This window comes from Bison bison, unplaced genomic scaffold, assembly GCF_000754665.1.
Source record: "Bison bison bison isolate TAMUID 2011002044 unplaced genomic scaffold, Bison_UMD1.0 scf7180017864487, whole genome shotgun sequence".
NCBI lineage: Eukaryota > Metazoa > Chordata > Mammalia > Artiodactyla > Bovidae > Bison > Bison bison.
Window position 1 is genome coordinate 1,811,446 of NW_011495047.1, and position 18,348 is coordinate 1,829,793.

The 18,348-nt window shown below is 41.9% G+C and overlaps 1 protein-coding gene across 1 annotated transcript in view; it reads right to left on the bottom strand.

Moving 5' to 3' along the window:
• The window catches only part of TFAP2D (transcription factor AP-2 delta (activating enhancer binding protein 2 delta)), a 59,939-nt gene that overhangs the window by 38,225 nt on the left and 3,366 nt on the right, over positions 1 to 18,348 (bottom strand). The window contains exons 3-5 of the mRNA XM_010863029.1: positions 16,004 to 16,064; positions 5,334 to 5,499; positions 4,878 to 4,996 (exon numbers count right to left, since the gene is read on the bottom strand). Of these exons, the coding sequence (XP_010861331.1) occupies positions 4,878 to 4,996; positions 5,334 to 5,499; positions 16,004 to 16,064 (346 nt within the window). The remainder of the gene's footprint in view (positions 1 to 4,877; positions 4,997 to 5,333; positions 5,500 to 16,003; positions 16,065 to 18,348) is intronic.

Below are 18,348 nucleotides of genomic sequence, written 5' to 3' on the forward strand. Positions count from 1 at the left end.
GTAACAAGGAAACAGTTACATTCAGGGGATTTTTTTTTTTCCAATTATAAATTACCAATATTTATTTTAACCACATAAGGTAACTTCAAAGTTTTTTTTTTTTTTTTTAATCTAGAGAAAGTAGAGGGAAGGAACCACTACAATATCTAATTTAGCTGAAAGCAGAGTTGGTAGCTACTGTTTTGATCAATGAGGGCTCCTTTATATATATTATTTCAAAGCGACAATAATAAATAAATCTTCCGTTTAGGGTTTAGTCATCAAAACAAAGGAGAATCCTAGTCAGGACGGGGACAGCATGATTTCTGCCATGGTCCCTCCATCGACACAAACTCAAAATTCAAGATGCTGGCTATGAGCAAAAAAACATCTTTACTGTTTGGGATGTAACAAGGAAACAGTTACATTCAGGGGATTCTGAATTCAAATACTTATATTTTATTATAGATCAAATATATCTGTACATGTGGACCAAAAAATAAATCCCCATTATAAAGACATACCTTACTAAAACGTGCCCTTTCAAATAGCTTTAAAGGTGAAAAAAGTCAGCTACTTTTGAGTTTATCCCATTGGTTACTAGGTGCAATGATATTTGTAACAAATGTTGTGAATAATTTAAATCTTGTAAATTTGCATGAAACAGCCCTCTCATACATTCTTAAAACAGTCCCTAAAATAATGACTCTAATACGTTGATTTGACAGTGATGCTAGGATGGCACTATTAATAGAGAGATTCCATTTAAAAGAAATATAGAAGGGAATGATTATAAACATAATTAAAAACTAAATGATTGAAAACCCAAAGCAAACATGGAAATCTAAGACTATCATGATGAAACCACTACTAGATTAGGGACAAGTTAGTTGTTGGTTCCTTTTTTTTGATAAATAAACTTTCATTTGCTAATTTCAATCCCCATCATAAGGTACCTTACTGTTCATTGTTTGTATCTTGACAATGGTTAAGTCATGTCTGCATGGAGAGTCTAGTTGGGTCCCCATATACCACTCTTTCTTTGGGATTTTTATCAAAATAGCAACAATGGAAAGGCTGAATTCACATCATTCCCAGAAAGCAGCAGACAAGTACTGAAATGTCACAGAAGATGGACCTTCAGGAGATGTATTTCTAAGTGTGGTCAATGAGGAATAAAGCCCATCAGATATTACTTATCTTGTTCTCAAGTGCTATACCAAAATGGGAAAGGGCTGAACCATTGCTGAATGCATTGGGCCATCAGGAAGTTAAAAAATTTCCATTATCATATGTGAAAAGGATCGCCAGTCCAGGTTCGATGCATGAGACAGTGTGCTCAGGGCTGGTGCACTGGGATGACCCAGAGGGATGGGATGGGGAGGGAGGGGGGTTCAGGATGGGGAACACATGTACACCCGTGGCGGATCCATGTCAGTGTATGGCAAAACCACTACAATACTGTAAAGTAATTAGCCTCCAATTAAAATAAATAAATTTATATTTTTTAAAAAAGCATTCACAATCACAGTGTATTTGTAAAATGCAAATAAACTTAATTGAAAGTTAAAAAAAAATTCCAAATGATTGAAAAAAAACTAGTATTCTTTCCTACAAAACGAGAGGTTTACAAGAAAGCTGATGAACTATTTTTGACAATTAGAAATCTCATTTTAGAATTTCTGGAGAAGTGCTTCTAAAATGTTGCTGAATCCTGTAAAAATGTTTGCTTAAGGGGCAAAAATATTACCCAAAGACATGGTCAAAGAAAGGTCCATGAATACCAGCTAGTAAATATGGTAAAGTTTTAATATTTACTAGCTAAACTTATGTAAGCAAAACACACGAAATAACTAAATCAAATTCACATTAGCACCAAAAGGACCAAGGTCACAAAATTTTAGGTTCTCCTCTTACTTTAAGACAACTTGCAGTTTTTAAAACTGTCAGTCATGACACATGACTCAACAGTGAGTCTTGAAATAAATATAGTGGGCTTACGTTCAACATTTAAAAGTAGTGGGTCTACAATTAGCATTCTAAAATAATATAAAAATATGGAATAGAATAAAAATACTATAATACATATTAATGTATATAATATAGTATATAAATGAAACTTAAGATGTGTGTGTGTGTGCATATGTGTGAGAGAGAGAGAACACACACTTGAAGGTCATAACATAATATGTGAGGAGTTAAGAGATACAAACAGTCCTTTTGCCCTTAAATCTCATTTTTTCAGTTCCATCAAAATGCCTGGCCTGGAATTCAACAATGAAATATTTCTTTCTCTACATCGTGAATATCTGGGGGATTTCAAAAGCATCCAGTGAAAAGTAAGACGTATCTGTAGAACTCTGCTCGGTGTTACATGGCAGCCTGGATGGGAGGGGATTTTGGGGAAGAATGGACACATGTATATGAATGGCTGAGTTCCTTCGCTGTTCACCTGAAACTGTCAGAACATTGTTAATCGACCATACCCCAAAACAAAATAAAAAAGTTTAAAAGAGAAAAACATAAAGTAAAATGTATCTGGGAAGAATAAAATTTTAAGTTTCATCAGCCAAGGCTGACATAACTCCTCTGTGACCAGAGGTCAAATGAATAGAACCCAAGTTAGGCATTTTTGTGATGAGAGGTTTGCTGGAAGAGTAAATGCCAAAAGCATGAGATTGGTCCTAGGATTTCACACATTTAACCTGTATCCTTTCTGGTAGCATTGCTCAAGGATTTCCTCACCAGGTACTTGGTGTTTCAGGATACCATAAAAATCAACAAGAAGAAATGTGAATATGTGCTTTTAGGGTTCTCAAGGTTTTACTGGGAAGCCTGGCGTGCACAGTCCATGGAGTCACAGAGAGTCAGATGTGACTTAGCGACCGAACAAAAACAACTGTTATTATATTGTACATCTGGTGCTATTTGCGTGTGTGTGCTGGCATTCCAGCACGCGAATATCCACATTCACAGACACTGTGGATAAAGGTCTTTCTTGAAAGTGAAAGGAAAGTGAAGTCGCTCAGTTGTGTTTGACTCTTTGGGACCCCGTGGACCCCGTAGGCTACCAGGCTTCTCCGTCCATGGGATTCTCCAGGCAAGAATACTGGAGTGGGTTACCATTTTCTTCTCCAGGAGATCTTCCCGACCCAGGGATCAAACCCAGGTCTCCCGCATTGGAGGCAGACGCTTTAACCTCTGAGCCACCAGAGGTCTTTGCTTTTCATACTAGCTACATGAAAAGTATCTCAAGGAACATTTAAATCAAGGATCCTTAAACCTCATTATATATCAGGAGCTGTTTTTAAAAATAAAGATATGTGCACCATACCCCCAGAGACTACATTTCAAGTGGTTTGGGAATGGGGTCCAAGGATTTTTAATAAACATCCTCAGCTGATTTTACTGTGGAATTGAGTTTGAGAACCAATCAAGTTCTTCTATTCATGTAATTCTGGAATTCACCATTATATTTTGAACATACTTTTGTTCTTTTGTTAGGTAGCTATAATTTTAATGATGTTTTTACTTAAGCAGGAAGCTGCTTCTCTTTTGAATGAACCCATGAGTCATTTTTTTCTACTTTGACCCCTGTGAGTGGATTATGAGTCAACTTCCTTACCATATGCCAGCTCTCAGTATCAGCACACATGGGCAAGTACTACAAGACGTACAATACAATGACAGTTGTTTTCATTCAGTCGCTAAGTCACATCTGACTCTCTGTGACCCCACGGATTGCGCACGCCAGGCTTCCCTGCCCTCTACTGTCTCCCGGAGTTTGTTCAAACCTATGCCCATGTGATGCTTATTAAACTTTCGTGGCCAATAATAATATTGTGGTTGTTATCATTACTACAACTAGGAAGTAAAGCAAAGATACCTGTTAAAAGCAAAATCACCAAAGTGATTTTGTCAAGACCAATGTCAAGAACACACTACTTCACAGAGTTGTTCAATAAATAGTGTGTGTTGATAATCTGGAAAAGGACAAGATATTTGTTTTTGTGTTTCACTTACTTTTTACCTCCTCCTTATACACATTGGGAAATCAATGCAAGGAAAGTGTCACAGGTGTGTACAGGTGAGTCTTGGCAAAAAAGGTTCTTTCATTCATTTTTAAAACAATAGCATTCTAGGTTTGTTCAAACAACTCTCCCTAACATTCAACGGCTCCTCTACAAAGTGTGAAAGATGTCCAGTGATATCTTTTCTTAGAAGATTGAATGAGAATATGTAAAGTTTAGTTCTTACAGAAGAAACACAAGAGAAAAAATAAATTGAAAAAAAAAACTTATGAAATATGTTATAGAAAATATGTTATAGAACATATTCTATAGCACAGAATATGTTCTGTGTTAACCCCATTGGTTAGCCTTTGTGGGTCAGCTCATTCGCTCATAAAGCCATGGAACTTCACTGTACCTTAAGAGACGTCTACAGGATTAATACAACGTGCTCTCAGACTCGTGACCATGCATTGAGTCCTGTGAACTCCTTATAAAGGATTATTGGTTATCCTGTAGATCATGCTGCACTGAATAACAATTAGTTAAGCCAGATTGATCTGAACTTTAAAATAAACAATAATAAAAAAAGCTCAGTTTTTTGTTGCTGTTATATGGGGAATACTTGTCTAAATATCAAAATCTTCCATTGCTATCGTCTTTTCTATTACTGCTAAGATTAGTAAATGCAATGATAGTCTATGAATCTACATCTAAGCCTTCTATTAAGTCTAATTGAATCATCACTATCACAATTAGTTGGGAAATTCACCTGTAAATCAACTGTCTTTAACATATAGACAAAAATGAAATGGCATCATCAACAAACCTGAATTTCAAAGAACTGCTAACCTGCCATCATTACTTTGCTGTGCTGAAAAGTCCTACCTTCAACTAAGGAAGTGAGCAGGGTAACGTTGGCTGCTTTCCGTCTTCCCGCTGGCAGGTTCAGACCCAGCCTATCCAGCTTCTCCCTCAGGCAGCGACCCCCATTCTTGGATTTTGCTCTGTCCAAGAACAAATAAAAGCTAGGTTTTGCAGGTTGACATTAAGAGGAAAACAATGAGAAGACTTGACCATCTGAGGTGTTCAACGTGGGACAGAAGACATAAGGGCTGCGGGTTGAGGAGTGTGGTACCATACAGTTAGAAGATCACAGTGCCAGTGACTTCCCTGGCCGCCCAGTGATTAAGACTTCGAGCTGCCAATGCAGAGAGTGCAGGTTCAATCCCTGGTCAGGGAATTAAGATCTTACATGCCACACAGTGCGGCCAAAGGATAAAACACCAACCCCCCTACCCCCCCAAAAAAAAACTACAGTATCAGAAAACTCCTTTGTCTTACCTTCTCAAAATGCCTCCCAAGAGTGAAGCGTTGAGGCATTCAGGGGGTGAGAGGCGTCTCTTCACCTCGGCAATGGTCACCTTGTACTTGGAAGTAGAACTGAGAAGGGACAGACGACCAGGGACAGAGCAAAACAAGTCTGTGGGGTTGACCACACAGGTGCCACCTTTGGAGGGAAAAGTATATTATATATTAATGACCATGAGCACAGATACTAATAACTATATAAAACATAGTTACTATCATGGTGCTACTTAGGATTTGGAAATACACAGTACGATTTTTCTTATACATTCACCACCTGGGTCATCTCAGAAAGCTGCTCTGAAGATGTCTCTTCCAATAACACTCAAGCTTTGGTTTTCAAATATCACACGGAAAATGTTTGTGAGGGTATGATTTTCATTTTAGCCAAAGTTAGCATCCTATGAAGTGCTGGCTGGCCCACCAATGTTCATTTTGCCATCATCCACACCAAGAAACAACTTCAATTAGTTAAAAATCTCAAACTATACCAACTAGCCCACAAAGGGTAGGTATGATATAGCCATAGCTCTGTGTATGGTTGTGTACACACATATACACAATGAATAGATATAACTGTATCCATGACTTACTATATACACAAAAGTTTTGAAAGCTCTGTTCTAAAATGACTGAGAACTGCCATCTCTCTTCCCTTGTCTATCTGCCAAGTACAGGCACCAAAGTCAGTTAGTCCCTAGGTACCGTTAAAAATCACGTGCCCATTGCCAGACACCTCCAACCCATATGTGCATGCGTGCGTGCTAAGTCGCTTCAGTCCTGTCCAACTCTTTACGATACTATGGACTGTAGCTTGCGAGGCTCCTATGTCCATGGGATTTTCCAGCCAAGAATACTGGAGTGGGTTGCCATTTTCTCCTCCAGGAGATCCTCCTGACCCAGGGATCGAACCTGTGTCTCCTGTGGCTCCTGTATTACAGGCTTTACTGCTGAACCACTGGGGAAGCCCTGCACTGTGCATGGGACACACGAACTTGAGTTAACATTAGAACATAGTAATAGTAACATATAAAATGCTAGTGGCCACTAGCCACAACTAATACTGCTGTGCTTGTTATTATTACTACTACTAGGGAACAAAGCAAAGATAACTGCTGTTGGCAAAAATCACCAAAGCAATATCCCACTGCTGGTGCTCCTGGAGCAGAAGCCTTCTGTCTCCAGGATCCAGAAAGCCCCTGGAGCTTTTCTGTTCTCCAGGAATAACAGAGAACATCCCCAAACTTCAGGCAGCTGAAGTAGACTGAAGACCCAGAGCAATCCGTCAATCATCAGTCGGCAAAGTTTCCTATTGTCTGACCTTCCTTTATTGCAAAAATCCTGAGCCAGTGTCCACACCACTGCATAGCCCCAGGATGCAAGGCTGCCTCCCTGGGCACCAAGGGCAGAGCTTTGGAGGTTCAGTAGCAAGTTCAAATTCAAAGGTTACTTTTCTGAGCATACACTGGATTTCTTGAGTTATGGGCAATTTTAAGACCCATTTCCAGAAAAGGGTCAAGTTCAATGAGGTTAATGAGAAAAAAAAAAAGAGAGAGAGACGACGATTAAAGAAAAATGGGCAGGAGAGTGTCAGCTAATATTTCTACTCAAAGGGTGGCTCTCAACTGGCAGCACAGGCATCTCCTGAGAGCTTGTCAGAAATGCTGAATCGCAAGCCCAGCCCCAGATCTTGAGTAGAGCCTGCATTTGAACAAGCCCCTCAGGTGGTTCAATGTGCACCTTAAGTTTTGAGAAGCGCTGGTCTAGGACTCACCACCCGCCTTCCTTTCTTTGACAAAGCAGCTCAGATGGAATGTTATGTCCATCAGGTCTGTGGCATTCAGATTCAGGTATATTTTCTAGGCACAGGGGTTAAGGAACCTGGGAGGATCTTTAAAAAGCTAAAAGAGGCCCTGGACCTGGGTGCAGAGAACAGACTAACTTTGCCCCACTCTTAGGGGATTTCTACCCCTGTGCTGCCTGGAATTCTTCCTGCTTTCCTAGGGTTATCCAAGATTCCCCTGAAAGTGCTGGCACCCATCAAGGTCTTTCTCCTGAAGCATTCCAAGGCTGGAAATCACCCTGAATGCCTCCTACCCCAAAACACAAGAGAAGATAATGAGAATATCCAAGCAGCCAGCTCGCTACAGGTTGGAAGATGGGCCATGTACCGTTGGCTAAATTCCCAATGCTAGAGTTTGGAAACTTGCCCTCAGTTTGAAATCTGAAAGGTAATAGTTTCAATGATCAGATTTGAATCTTTTTCTTGGTAATTAAACTTGTAGCCAATATAATGAAAAAACATACAAATGCCTGCCTCAGGAGCAGGGAATACAAATTCAACTGTGCTTCTTCACCTCATATTCTCAGAGAAGATTTTAAAACCAATAATAATAATAGCAATAATAATTTCCCCAGATGTCTAGAAGTAGATCCCTGGTGGCTCAGATGATAAAGAATCTGTCGGCAATGCAGGAGACCCTACCTCGACCCCTGGGTCAGGAAGACTCCCTGGAAAAGGAAATGGCTACCCACTCTAGTATTCTTGCCTGGAGAATTTCACGGATAAAGAAGCCTGGAGGGCTCCAGTCTATGGGGTCCCAGAGACTCAGACAGGACAGAGTGACTTTGCACACAATGCTCTAGAAACTACCATCATACTTTCACTGATGTTCTCACTTTGTACTTGTAGATGCAAAATGTATTTTAAGGACTTCCACGATGGCACATTGGGTAAGAATCCACCTGTTAGTGCAGGGGTCACAGGTTCAATCCCTGGTCCCTGGTCCAGGAAGATGCTGTGAAGCAACCAAACCCAAGTGCCACAGCTACTGAAATCTGCGTGCCTAGAGCCTGAGTTCTGCAACAAGAGCAGCTGTCACAATGAGAAGGCATGTCGCCACAACGAAGAGTAGTTCCTCGCTCAACACAAGTAGAAAAAGCCCACATGCAGCAACAAAGACCAATGCCCTTATCCAGGGGATCTTCCCAACCCAGGGATTGAACCCAAGCTTCCCACATTGCAGGCAGAGTCTTTACCATCTGAGCCACCAGGGAAGCCTAAGAATACTAGAGTGGGTAGCCTATCCCTTCTCCAGGGAAACTTCCCGATCGAGGAATTGAACAGGGGTTTCCTGCATTGCAGGTGGATTCTTTACCAGCAGAGCTACCAGGGAAGCCCAACAAAGACCCAATGCAACCAAAATTAAATAAATAAACTCAAGCAACCACTCAAAAGTTGAGATGAATAAGAAAGTAAGTTAGGTATCAGTGAATCTGGATTTTATTGTCATGTAAGAATCATGACACAGTGAGCTTCAGAGCTTAGGTCATACTGAGTTTATCTGAAGCAGAAATATTAAGAAGATAATACCCTGAAGGTTCAGTGGGTTAGGACTCTGTATTTGCACTGCTGGGGGCCCCATGAGCCAGAAACAAACAAAAAAGAAATGATAATGTTTTTACTAAAAATTCACACGTTTTCACCTGAAAATGAGCCTTTCCCTGTGGTCACTATGAATCATTAGCTAATTTATATTCTTGCATAAATCTTCTCTTGCACACTAGCCAGTACACAGTGGAAGACACAGGAATCTCACTCAACTGGTCTCAAGTTTATTATAAGTGTATGTGCTGTTTTCCAAGAAAGGAAAGGGCATAGTTTTAGAACTTTCCTATCTTGGCTAATCTATGGTAGGTGAGACATGAAATTTAGGGAGATGCAGAAGATTGTAATTTTTGTAAAAATTAAAAAAAAAAAGTTAAATTGGGCTTTCTCCAACTGGAAAATTGCTCCCTTTGGACAAAGTGAACCCGCATGCTAAAAGCCAGCTACTTTCAAGGAAGTCACTGAGTTTGCTACCTAACCAAAGGTGAAATCCCTGAACCCTAGGCCTTCTCCCCTGCATCCAGGTTAGTCTTCTGGCTTATGCTCAAATAAGCATTTATTAGGTAAGTCACACAGACTGCATATTAAGAATATGTTTTATGCACACACAAATTGCCTGGAGGATTTATTTTGTATTCAGGATTAGCCATCAACTCCAGAGTCTTTTATTTTTTATGTCACAGCATCTTTAAAGGGAATTTCTGTTACTTTGATACTTGGCATTGCTGCAGCCTTGGGGAACTCTCTTGTCCTGGCTGAAGATTTGGCAACTTGTAGAGTTTACAGCAGCGCAAGGAACCTGATGTCTTTCTTCCCAGTGCTTTATTTTTTAAGGAGGAAGAAAAGAGTCACAGGTCAACATAACCAGAGTTTTGCATTTGGAATGAAGGTGGGACATCTCTAAGGGGATCCAGATGACAATGATGAGATTTCAAAGAAGGAAAGGATGCAGGGTCAAGGATGCCAAGCCATTGACAGTGTTCCTCCCCAGTGTCGCTAGCTGAAGTTCCTCATGGTACCTGCATTGCATGTCAGCTCTGATTGAAATCATGCAATATTCATTCTAGATCCAGCACTCCAGTTAGGGGCATCTCTGCTGCCATGGCCAAAGTCCTCATGCCCAGCTCTCTTTTCCAAAGAGTACATCTCTTTTCCATTCATAGTGTGCAGAGGCAATAATACTTCCACCGGACTTACTATTTTAAAAATCAAAATTTGGAAATAGAGATTCCTATTTCCAGTGAGGCTTCAAACTCAGATGGGTAGCTATAGTAACAGCATAAGAAATCACCTACTCAAGGTCACTTGTCTAGGACATGGCTATCATAAAAGGGATAACTTTGCCACAGCTGTATTGAAAAGTCAGCCAAAGACGGTATGTGGGGCAAAACCAGCACAAAATACAGAGAGGCAGATCCTCCAGCTGCCAGATTTTGTCAGATCCTATGAAGCTAAAAACAGCGCGGGGAGGGAGCTGCGCCTCTCCTGGTGTGGCCGGGGACGGTGTCGGGGCGGCAAAGAAGTAAAACGTTGGCCATCTAGTGAACCATGCCACTTTAGGGGAGTAGTTCTGGGCCTCAGTCTGCCCATCTGAAAAGTGGGATGCTCTCACCTGCTCTATTTAACTTAAGGAGGTAAATAGGCAAAACGGAGGCACACGCCCTCAGTATCCTGGGTTTAGGCCACTCAACCCCACCATTGTGCTGAGCAGCCGTCGCGGCGCTGGGTGCAAGCGCTGGAGCGCGACAAGACTCCGCCCACTTTGTGCGCGGCTACGGAATCGGAAAGCCAGGCGCCGCTGCCTGGGCGCGCTTTTTCTTCTCCTCCCAGGCAATTAAGGCCGAGGAAACAGCCCGAGCCCTCTCCCAGGAACTGCGGCTCCCCTGGAGCCCCTAAAGCTGCCTCTAGGCTACTCACCCCCACTGGGTGCCTTCCCGTCTCGGAACAGAGCGGGTGATGGCTAGAGGCCCCACGCGCTCTGCAGGTGCGATCAATACTTCCCGGCGGGCTTCCGGGCGCGGGCCCGTGCGCGCAGCCTCTCCAAAGCCGCAGCGCCGCCCCAATCGCCGCCGCCTCGGTGTTGACATAATTAGACCAAATCTTGAGAGCAAAATAAATGTTCTGTTCGCCTTACAGCCAAACAGATGTTTACAATTCAAATGAAAGAAATACAAACGGCAGGGATTTTTTTTTTCTCTCTCTCTCTCCTTCTTCATCTCCAGTGATCGCTCGTTTTTTCTGACACATTAAAAAATGTGTAAGCGATTACAGGAGTTTCCTGTCCCTGTTTGTTCTTCGGCTGCATTTCTGCGAGGTGCGGGTGTAAATGGGGTGAGGTGGGATCGTTCTCGGCTGCTTCCTCTCTAGCTTCTCGACCTTCTCCATCCCAAACCCCCCATGAATCCCCTTCCTCCACGCAAAGCGGATGTTAATTGTAATCAAACACCAAAGGGATAGGGGCTTAACTGCAATTAAATAGGCCTCGAGATGCTGTATCTGCAGCGAGTTGCAGTGTTTAGGAGAAGGTTATGTAGTAACAGGTATTACTGGATTACCAGGTCTGAGTGCGCTTCTCCGGGTGCGGATTCCACGCAGAACAAAAGAAAGGGAAGTCTGCATAGAGAGACTACTGTCTTAAGGTGGCGATGGATGTTTAATGGTGTGTGTTAGCGGAGGGGGGCGGGGAGCAGGGGGTGAAATTAATCCCCATTCCCTAGCGCAGAGAGTGCTTGGGCTTTTGGTGATGTTCAAAGCAATAACGAAATTCAGAGAGGCGGCGGTAGGCTATGGAAAGTAGTCCCCCTTCCCCGTAAAATAGATTTCCCACAAACCAGGCCTCTAGATCCTCTCCTACATGAATTTTAAACTTCTTAAAGGAGACTGAATTCTGGATCTGCAGCATCTGAATTTGGGTAATGCAAGACGGGTAAGGCTCCTGGTGTGTTTCTGACAATATTTTCACAATGGATGAGCCACAGAAATGAGTTTTGGCGGTTTAAGAGCGATTCCCTGGGCTCTGAGGAAAGAAGAGGAATAAGGCTTCTCACCCCGCTTCAATCTTACTCCTTTCAAGACCTGCTGAAAGAGCCAAAAGGCTCTCTCTAAATCCAGCTCCAAAACTCAGGACCCTCACGAAAACCGAAAAAGCAGAAGAAAGTTCATCTTCCTGCCCAAGCCGCCTGTGGGCAGCCATGAAGGCAGCAGACAGGAAGAGCGATCAGGCCCATCCAATGTTATTGGCAGACTGGGCGACTGATGCTAAGTTCCATTTCACGGAAGCTTTTTTTTTTTTTTTAATTAAATCAGATCTGACAATGTTTGTACCGCAGCGTAAATGCCTCCGCTGGCGTGCCAGTCACCTCTAAGCGATCTGACAAACTCCAACTCTCTTAAAACGTGCGGAGTTCAGATCATATTAATTCCCCAAAAATGTTTTGATTCAAAGTAGTTTGTATTTTGTGTAGCCACGGGCAATCCGGTAAGCGCTCCTGCTTGCCCGTGGCCGGGTCCGCTCCCTCTCCGCGTGGCCCAGAGGCTATGGCGGGATTTAAGCTTCTGAAATTAGCCTGGGGCTGCAAGGCAGAGTGATCACAAAGCGAAACAAGGGCGCTTCCCCTCTTCACTTTTTTCATTTTTTTCTTTCTTCCTTTTTTTTTTTTTTTTTTTGAGTTTGCCATCCCGATTTCACACACAAAAAAGACCAGGGCCAAAATGTCACTTTTTCACCCAAATATGGAACAGCTATGTCTTCTCTTCTAATCTCCATTCTCTTCTGAATGCCAGGAGCCCCTACCCAATTGAACCCCTACCCCTGCGATTTCAATCTGGATACACTCATTATTAGCTTCATCATCATCATCGTCGTCATCAACATTGTTCTCCCTCTATTAAATTCTCAGAGCCAGAAATGAAAGGGACCAGCATCTGACAAAGGGGAGGGGGCCATGAGGGAGCCTCAGAAGATTCATGGGGAAAAGAAGAGTGGGTTTTCCTTTCTTTCTTTCTTTTTTTTAATGATTAAAAACACAGACGACTCCTGTAAATAGAAGCCTCATTTCTTCAAGAGATGCCTTTTGAAACCCACTATCTGAATATTCAACGAAGGCAAAGCTCCACTCTGTACGTACAACATTAATATGATCTCTGCAGAATTTGCTACTCAGAAATATTAACATATCAAAGCCGATGCCGGAGGCGAGAGAAGCTATCGATACGCGAGCACAGGGTAAAGTAAAGATTATTGGTTCTGATGGTTGGAGTGGCGGAGCTGCGGGCAAAATCGTGCACACCATTAACCGAGAGTGAGCGCGCGGGGAGCTGCACCTCCGAGGCGGTGGCAAATATTTTATCTAGGTGGTAATTACCTCGCCGCTGCCCCTCTTCCGCTTTCTTTGGCTATAGGGCTTCATTATAGGCAAAAACAATGTAACTGGTACTTACCAAAGTGAGTCAAGGAAATGGTATTTTGTTCTTTGCAAACAGAAGTGGCTAAATTTAAAGAACTGAGATACCCCTACCCCCAACAAGCGCACACACACAACACTGTAAACAGGACAGCTTCTCCCTGGTGAATTTGTGTAGGGCATTAAGGGATCTTTTTTTCTAGAAGAGCATCCAGGGGTCTTGAGAAGTAAAAGAGAATCTCTTTTTTTTCTCCCATTGCAAATTTTAGAAATCATTAGAAATTTAAGTTTATCCAAGAGCTCAGCAGGAGAGAAACAATGGCAAAAAGTGGTGCTTTTCAAATCATGTTTCATATGGTGAGTCACCTGCAAAGCATGAATTAGACGAGAAACAGACTTCTCCATCTGAGCTACATTGCACAGTGTGGTCATATAGCAAAGCGCTTGAGTTAAAGTCCTCCCAATTCTTGATGAACAAAGGTGACTTGAGCTATGGATATTAGAATGCTGTGTGCTGCCATGACAATAGAGACAACAAACTTCCTTAACTGTTCTTGAAAAACGAGTCTTAAGATGAAGGACCTGGGCCAGCGGCAGGAGAAACACCACCTTTTAATGCAAGACTTCCTTGCTATCCATTTGTAAATTGTCATGAACATTGATCGTTTCAGAGTAAACAGACACACAGAGACACACTCCCTGGTCTCTGAGGCACAACTAAGTTAATTGGTCTTTTTTTAAGACACGTGGAAATGGAATAGACTCAGCAGCTAAATTCTGAATTCCTTCGCATGGAGGGGGATGGATCAGGTTTAGCCAAACAATAGAGATGTAAACCCCAAGTTACCTCCCATTTTTGCTTGGAGCCCTGCTGTTATTCTAAAAGATCAATATTTGGTTTAAAATACATTCAGCTGTGATTTTTAGGTGAATGACACCGAATTCTACAAGAGCAATCAAACATCACCTAAGGAAAACCATTTCTGTGGCTCTGAGAGGATAGGAACGCAGTTCCCTTTTTGTGGTGACTGGAGAGCGTTGGCCTTTCTTGAATAGCTGGTGAAGTCTATTCCGTAGATCTCTTCAAAAATTCAACTCATTGCACAGCAGCCTGTGCAGACTTTCCAGCTCCCCGCCTGTGTCTCAAATAATTCTAACCCCCTGTCAGCTATTGTATGATCTGATGCAATTTCCAAGCATTTGAAAAGGTGATCTTGGAGCAAGCGCGGAACTGAACGCAAAAACGCAGTAGCGCGAGTCGGGCTCTGCGAGGAGCCGGCTCCGGGCGCTAATTAGTGGCGCTGTCCTTCAGCACCACCGACATCTTCGTGCGCCCTGACTGCTTGGCGTCACCTTTAGTGTGGCCGCCTCAACACACTTGTCACCTGGTCCCTCTTTCACTGTGTGTTTTAACCCCCTCGCTCCAACAATATGTATATTTTATTTCAATTTTCACTAGTCTAGGCCTATTTCATGTCTTTTCAATATGGCTGAGTATTGGCCTAGCTGACAAGCTTAAATCTGGCTCATTTAAAAAAAATCTTCGTGGAACAACGCTAGCAGTGGGGGGAAAAAAAAAAATTTCAAATCTCCATAGGGTGAAACAACAGATTTAAATAGCCATTTTCCATGTAATGGAAATCCCAAATATCCACTCTGACAATAGTTTCTCAAAGGAAAACATTCTGTTTTCTTCCCACCTCAATTTTAATGGATGTTTCACACTGGACACTGGGTTGTAAAACCTGCAGTTTAAACATGAAAGAAACCAATGCTTCCTATCCATGCAATCCTTTCTTTGGAAAAGCACTGTAGTCTTTCAATAAGCTTTGAAAGGGATGGAGAGGGACTGAAGAACATTTATTTGGTGCCACCAGGAGTGACTCAGTTTTTAGTCGTTCAGTTACTAGAGACAACTGTGGCCCTGGAGCTGGAATTAGTCCTGGTGAATAGGCCATGTCTTATTAATTCGTATGAAGTTGGGATAACAGCTGGTCCCCCTTGCCTTGTGTGCTCCTCGGGTTACTCAGCTTGCTAGGAAAATAAGCCTCACAAGCTCTGAGTACAGTGAAGTGAGGAAGCCAGTGAAATTGGCATTGCCTTGAGGCTCATAAAATGTCATAGTTCAAAACCTTTTGTCAAAATGGAACATTTGAGATGCAGCCCTCTTCAGTGTCTGGGCCGAAATCAACAGCTCTCCATTCTTGCCTTGCCCGCACCTTCCCATTCCATGGGTAACTCTGGGTTCAGATGTTTTCCTCAACAGATGGGAACAAGAAAGCTTTATCCAGTACAGTTAACACCACCTCCTCTTCTCACCCTCCCTTAAAGAAAGAAATGTTCTGGACACTTAGAAAAATAAGGGCAGCTACAATATTGGTGTTTCATTAGTTTTCCCTGAAGCCCAATGAATTTAGCCTTTCATAGAATCCTTCAAAGCCTCAAGCTAACACCAACACCTCAAACACCCAGGCTGTGGCTGGCACATTTAGGGCTAAAAGAGACCAGAAATTCTGCTCGAGGATGTGATGATGGGGGAAGGGTTTGTGAGAAAGATTTTTCTTTCTTCTTTTTTCTTTTCTCTTTTGCCTCTAACTTTGATTCTGTCACTGTTTCATTGAGGAAGAGCAAATCTCTTCTATCACTCTCTTTGGGGAACAGGCTAGTTCAAGCCTCAGTGGAGTAAGGGAAGCTTTTTAATGTGGGTATGCCTGTGTGGGACAGGCGTAATTGACCAAGAGTCATTGTTTTCTTTATCATCAGGTGGGGATCTGATGTTTAAAAGCACTGCTGGACTTTGAAAACAAAGTAACAGATGAGAGAAGAATGTTTAGTTTCATTATGTTGTTACTTACCCCTTCTTATCACACCACCTTGGCCATTGAGAACAAGCCCACATTGGGCTTCCACAGAGCCCTTAATGAAAGAAAAAGAAATACAATCACTCATATGGATACTAACAGATACATGAGTTAAGTCTTTCAATCTGCCCCAACTCTGAACCCCATATCCTCATTACCCCATAGTAGACATTTAAAAGCAACCATTCAGCTGAATCAACTTTGGCAGCACACACTATTGTAAGGGGAAAAAAATTGCCAGAAAAACCACAATCTAAAAGTTGTATAAATCTTAAGGTATGCATTTTACAGCACCATACAATATTACACTTCAAAGCACCTGAGTGCCTTTTATCTTGGCATAAGAGAATGAGAAGCCCTTTAAGTCTCCATCAAGGCACATAGCATACATATAGACAGTTTCCACAGCACTTTCTGCATGGAGCAAATTACACTGGAAGTGTCAAGTCTGGCACTGCAGGTTTCTTGGGAGCTCAGAAGAGCTATTTCAAGTGCAGGATTCAAGGTACCTTATGAAGGTACTGTTTTACCCCAGATGCAGAAATATCCTATCATGCTACCCAAAATGTGTCTTATGGAGGGAACACCTTCAGAGTCACTCACTGTATATCTTCAAGCTCCTAGTGGATTGAGGGATCATTTGAGCTGGGAAGAAGGAAAAGGCCTGCTGATTTTTGATTAAGAAAAATAAAAATTTCTGTCTCTCTCTCTCTTTTTTTTCCTGAGTCGAAATGTGTTAAAGGCTCATTTTCCTTTACAAACAAACGAGGTATTGGACTTGAAAGAGGCCTTGAAGGGTGTTAACCTACCCAACAGCCCGTGAAGAGTTAAGTAAATGCGGAGAGAGTCGGTGCATAATAAAAACCCACTTTACAAAACAACCTTTACAGCCCTGGCTCCCTTTTGCTTCCCCATTTTCACCATATTGAGGCAGGCCTGTAAGACCCCCCTTTTCAACTTACTCATGAGCTCTTTCTTATTTTAACTGTTCTGCCTTAAAGTGATTATCAAATCAATATGAAAAAAAAAAACTTAGAGACTGAGCATAAATTAAAGCGGTGATGGGAAAAGGTGTGACAGTTTCCTTTGTTGGCCATAGCAAATCTTTTTAGGGGACTCAAAGATGGAACTGAAGCCACAAGACTGTTTGCATCTGTTAGGCAGACTTAGACCGCCCTCCAAACCATTGGACTTTCACTTAAAATTCTGTGCAGGGAAAAGTATATTTACATTTGTTGCATTGGAAATGAGGCATATGCTGATGAATGTTTTAAAAAGGAAGAAATAAAAGGAGAGAGACGGGTTTCTCCCACACATCCCCTCCCCATTTCTCTTTTAAAAGTAGCTATGACTGTTTTTCTTTTTCATTTTGACAACTAAGTCCAGGAGGAGTGGAAGAAAATAACTTGCCAGAATTACAACTTTCTCCATATATCCCTATCTTTGTCAAAAATGTATATACACACTTCTATAGACATAGATACATAAATATATCATATACCTCTGTTCTCCATTTCTGCTATTATCTTGGAGTATGTCTCTCTGTATGAATTTCCCCTCAGTGTGAGCAATAAATGGGAAAAGGTAGGTTAAGAATGTTAAAAAAAACACAAAAAACATAACAAACAGGATGAAAATAAAGGTTTACAAAATATCTGAAATGGAGATGGTAGAGGCCCAGAAGCTCTCCAAGGGAGGAAACCGCTTTTCCTCCTGGGCTCTGGCGCACCATTAAGATGTTTATTTTCTTAGAAGAAACGAATCTTGGTCTCTTCACTTAACAAACTTTCCCCCCTCATAAGTAAAACATGTTGTTTGGTCGGATGACATTGCATAAATGACCAGTTGAATGGCACTAAGTCGAAAATTGGATAAACTACGGTGTTCTTTTGCACGGGATTCGCTCTTTGTCTGGTGCTTGCAAATGTTCTAATCCCCTCTTTTGAAAAATACCCGGCTTTGTGCCTAGCACAGAAAAAAAATTTGTACAGATACAAAAAAATCAGCAGCAGACGCGGCTATTAAAAGAAGTAAATAGGTTTTAGTTGAGCTAAGCATTGAATGGCAGATTTTTTTCCTCTTGAGACATAAGGAGATCCTTGTGAAAAATGTAAAAATGCCCTGAGCGTATAAAATTATTTCGTGAATGTAAATGTAGAAAGTCAAGGTTTATGGAGCCAAATCTTTTTTCTTGTGCACCGATCTTGTGGCTTGGGCTCTTTGTTGGGACTGTAAGGGCTTTCACTTTAATTTTAAAATAATCCCTTGCTCAGAGGTAAGTGAGGGGGAAAGATTTTCTGTGCGCAACGAGGGATCTCTTCTGTCTCCAAATCCTGCTC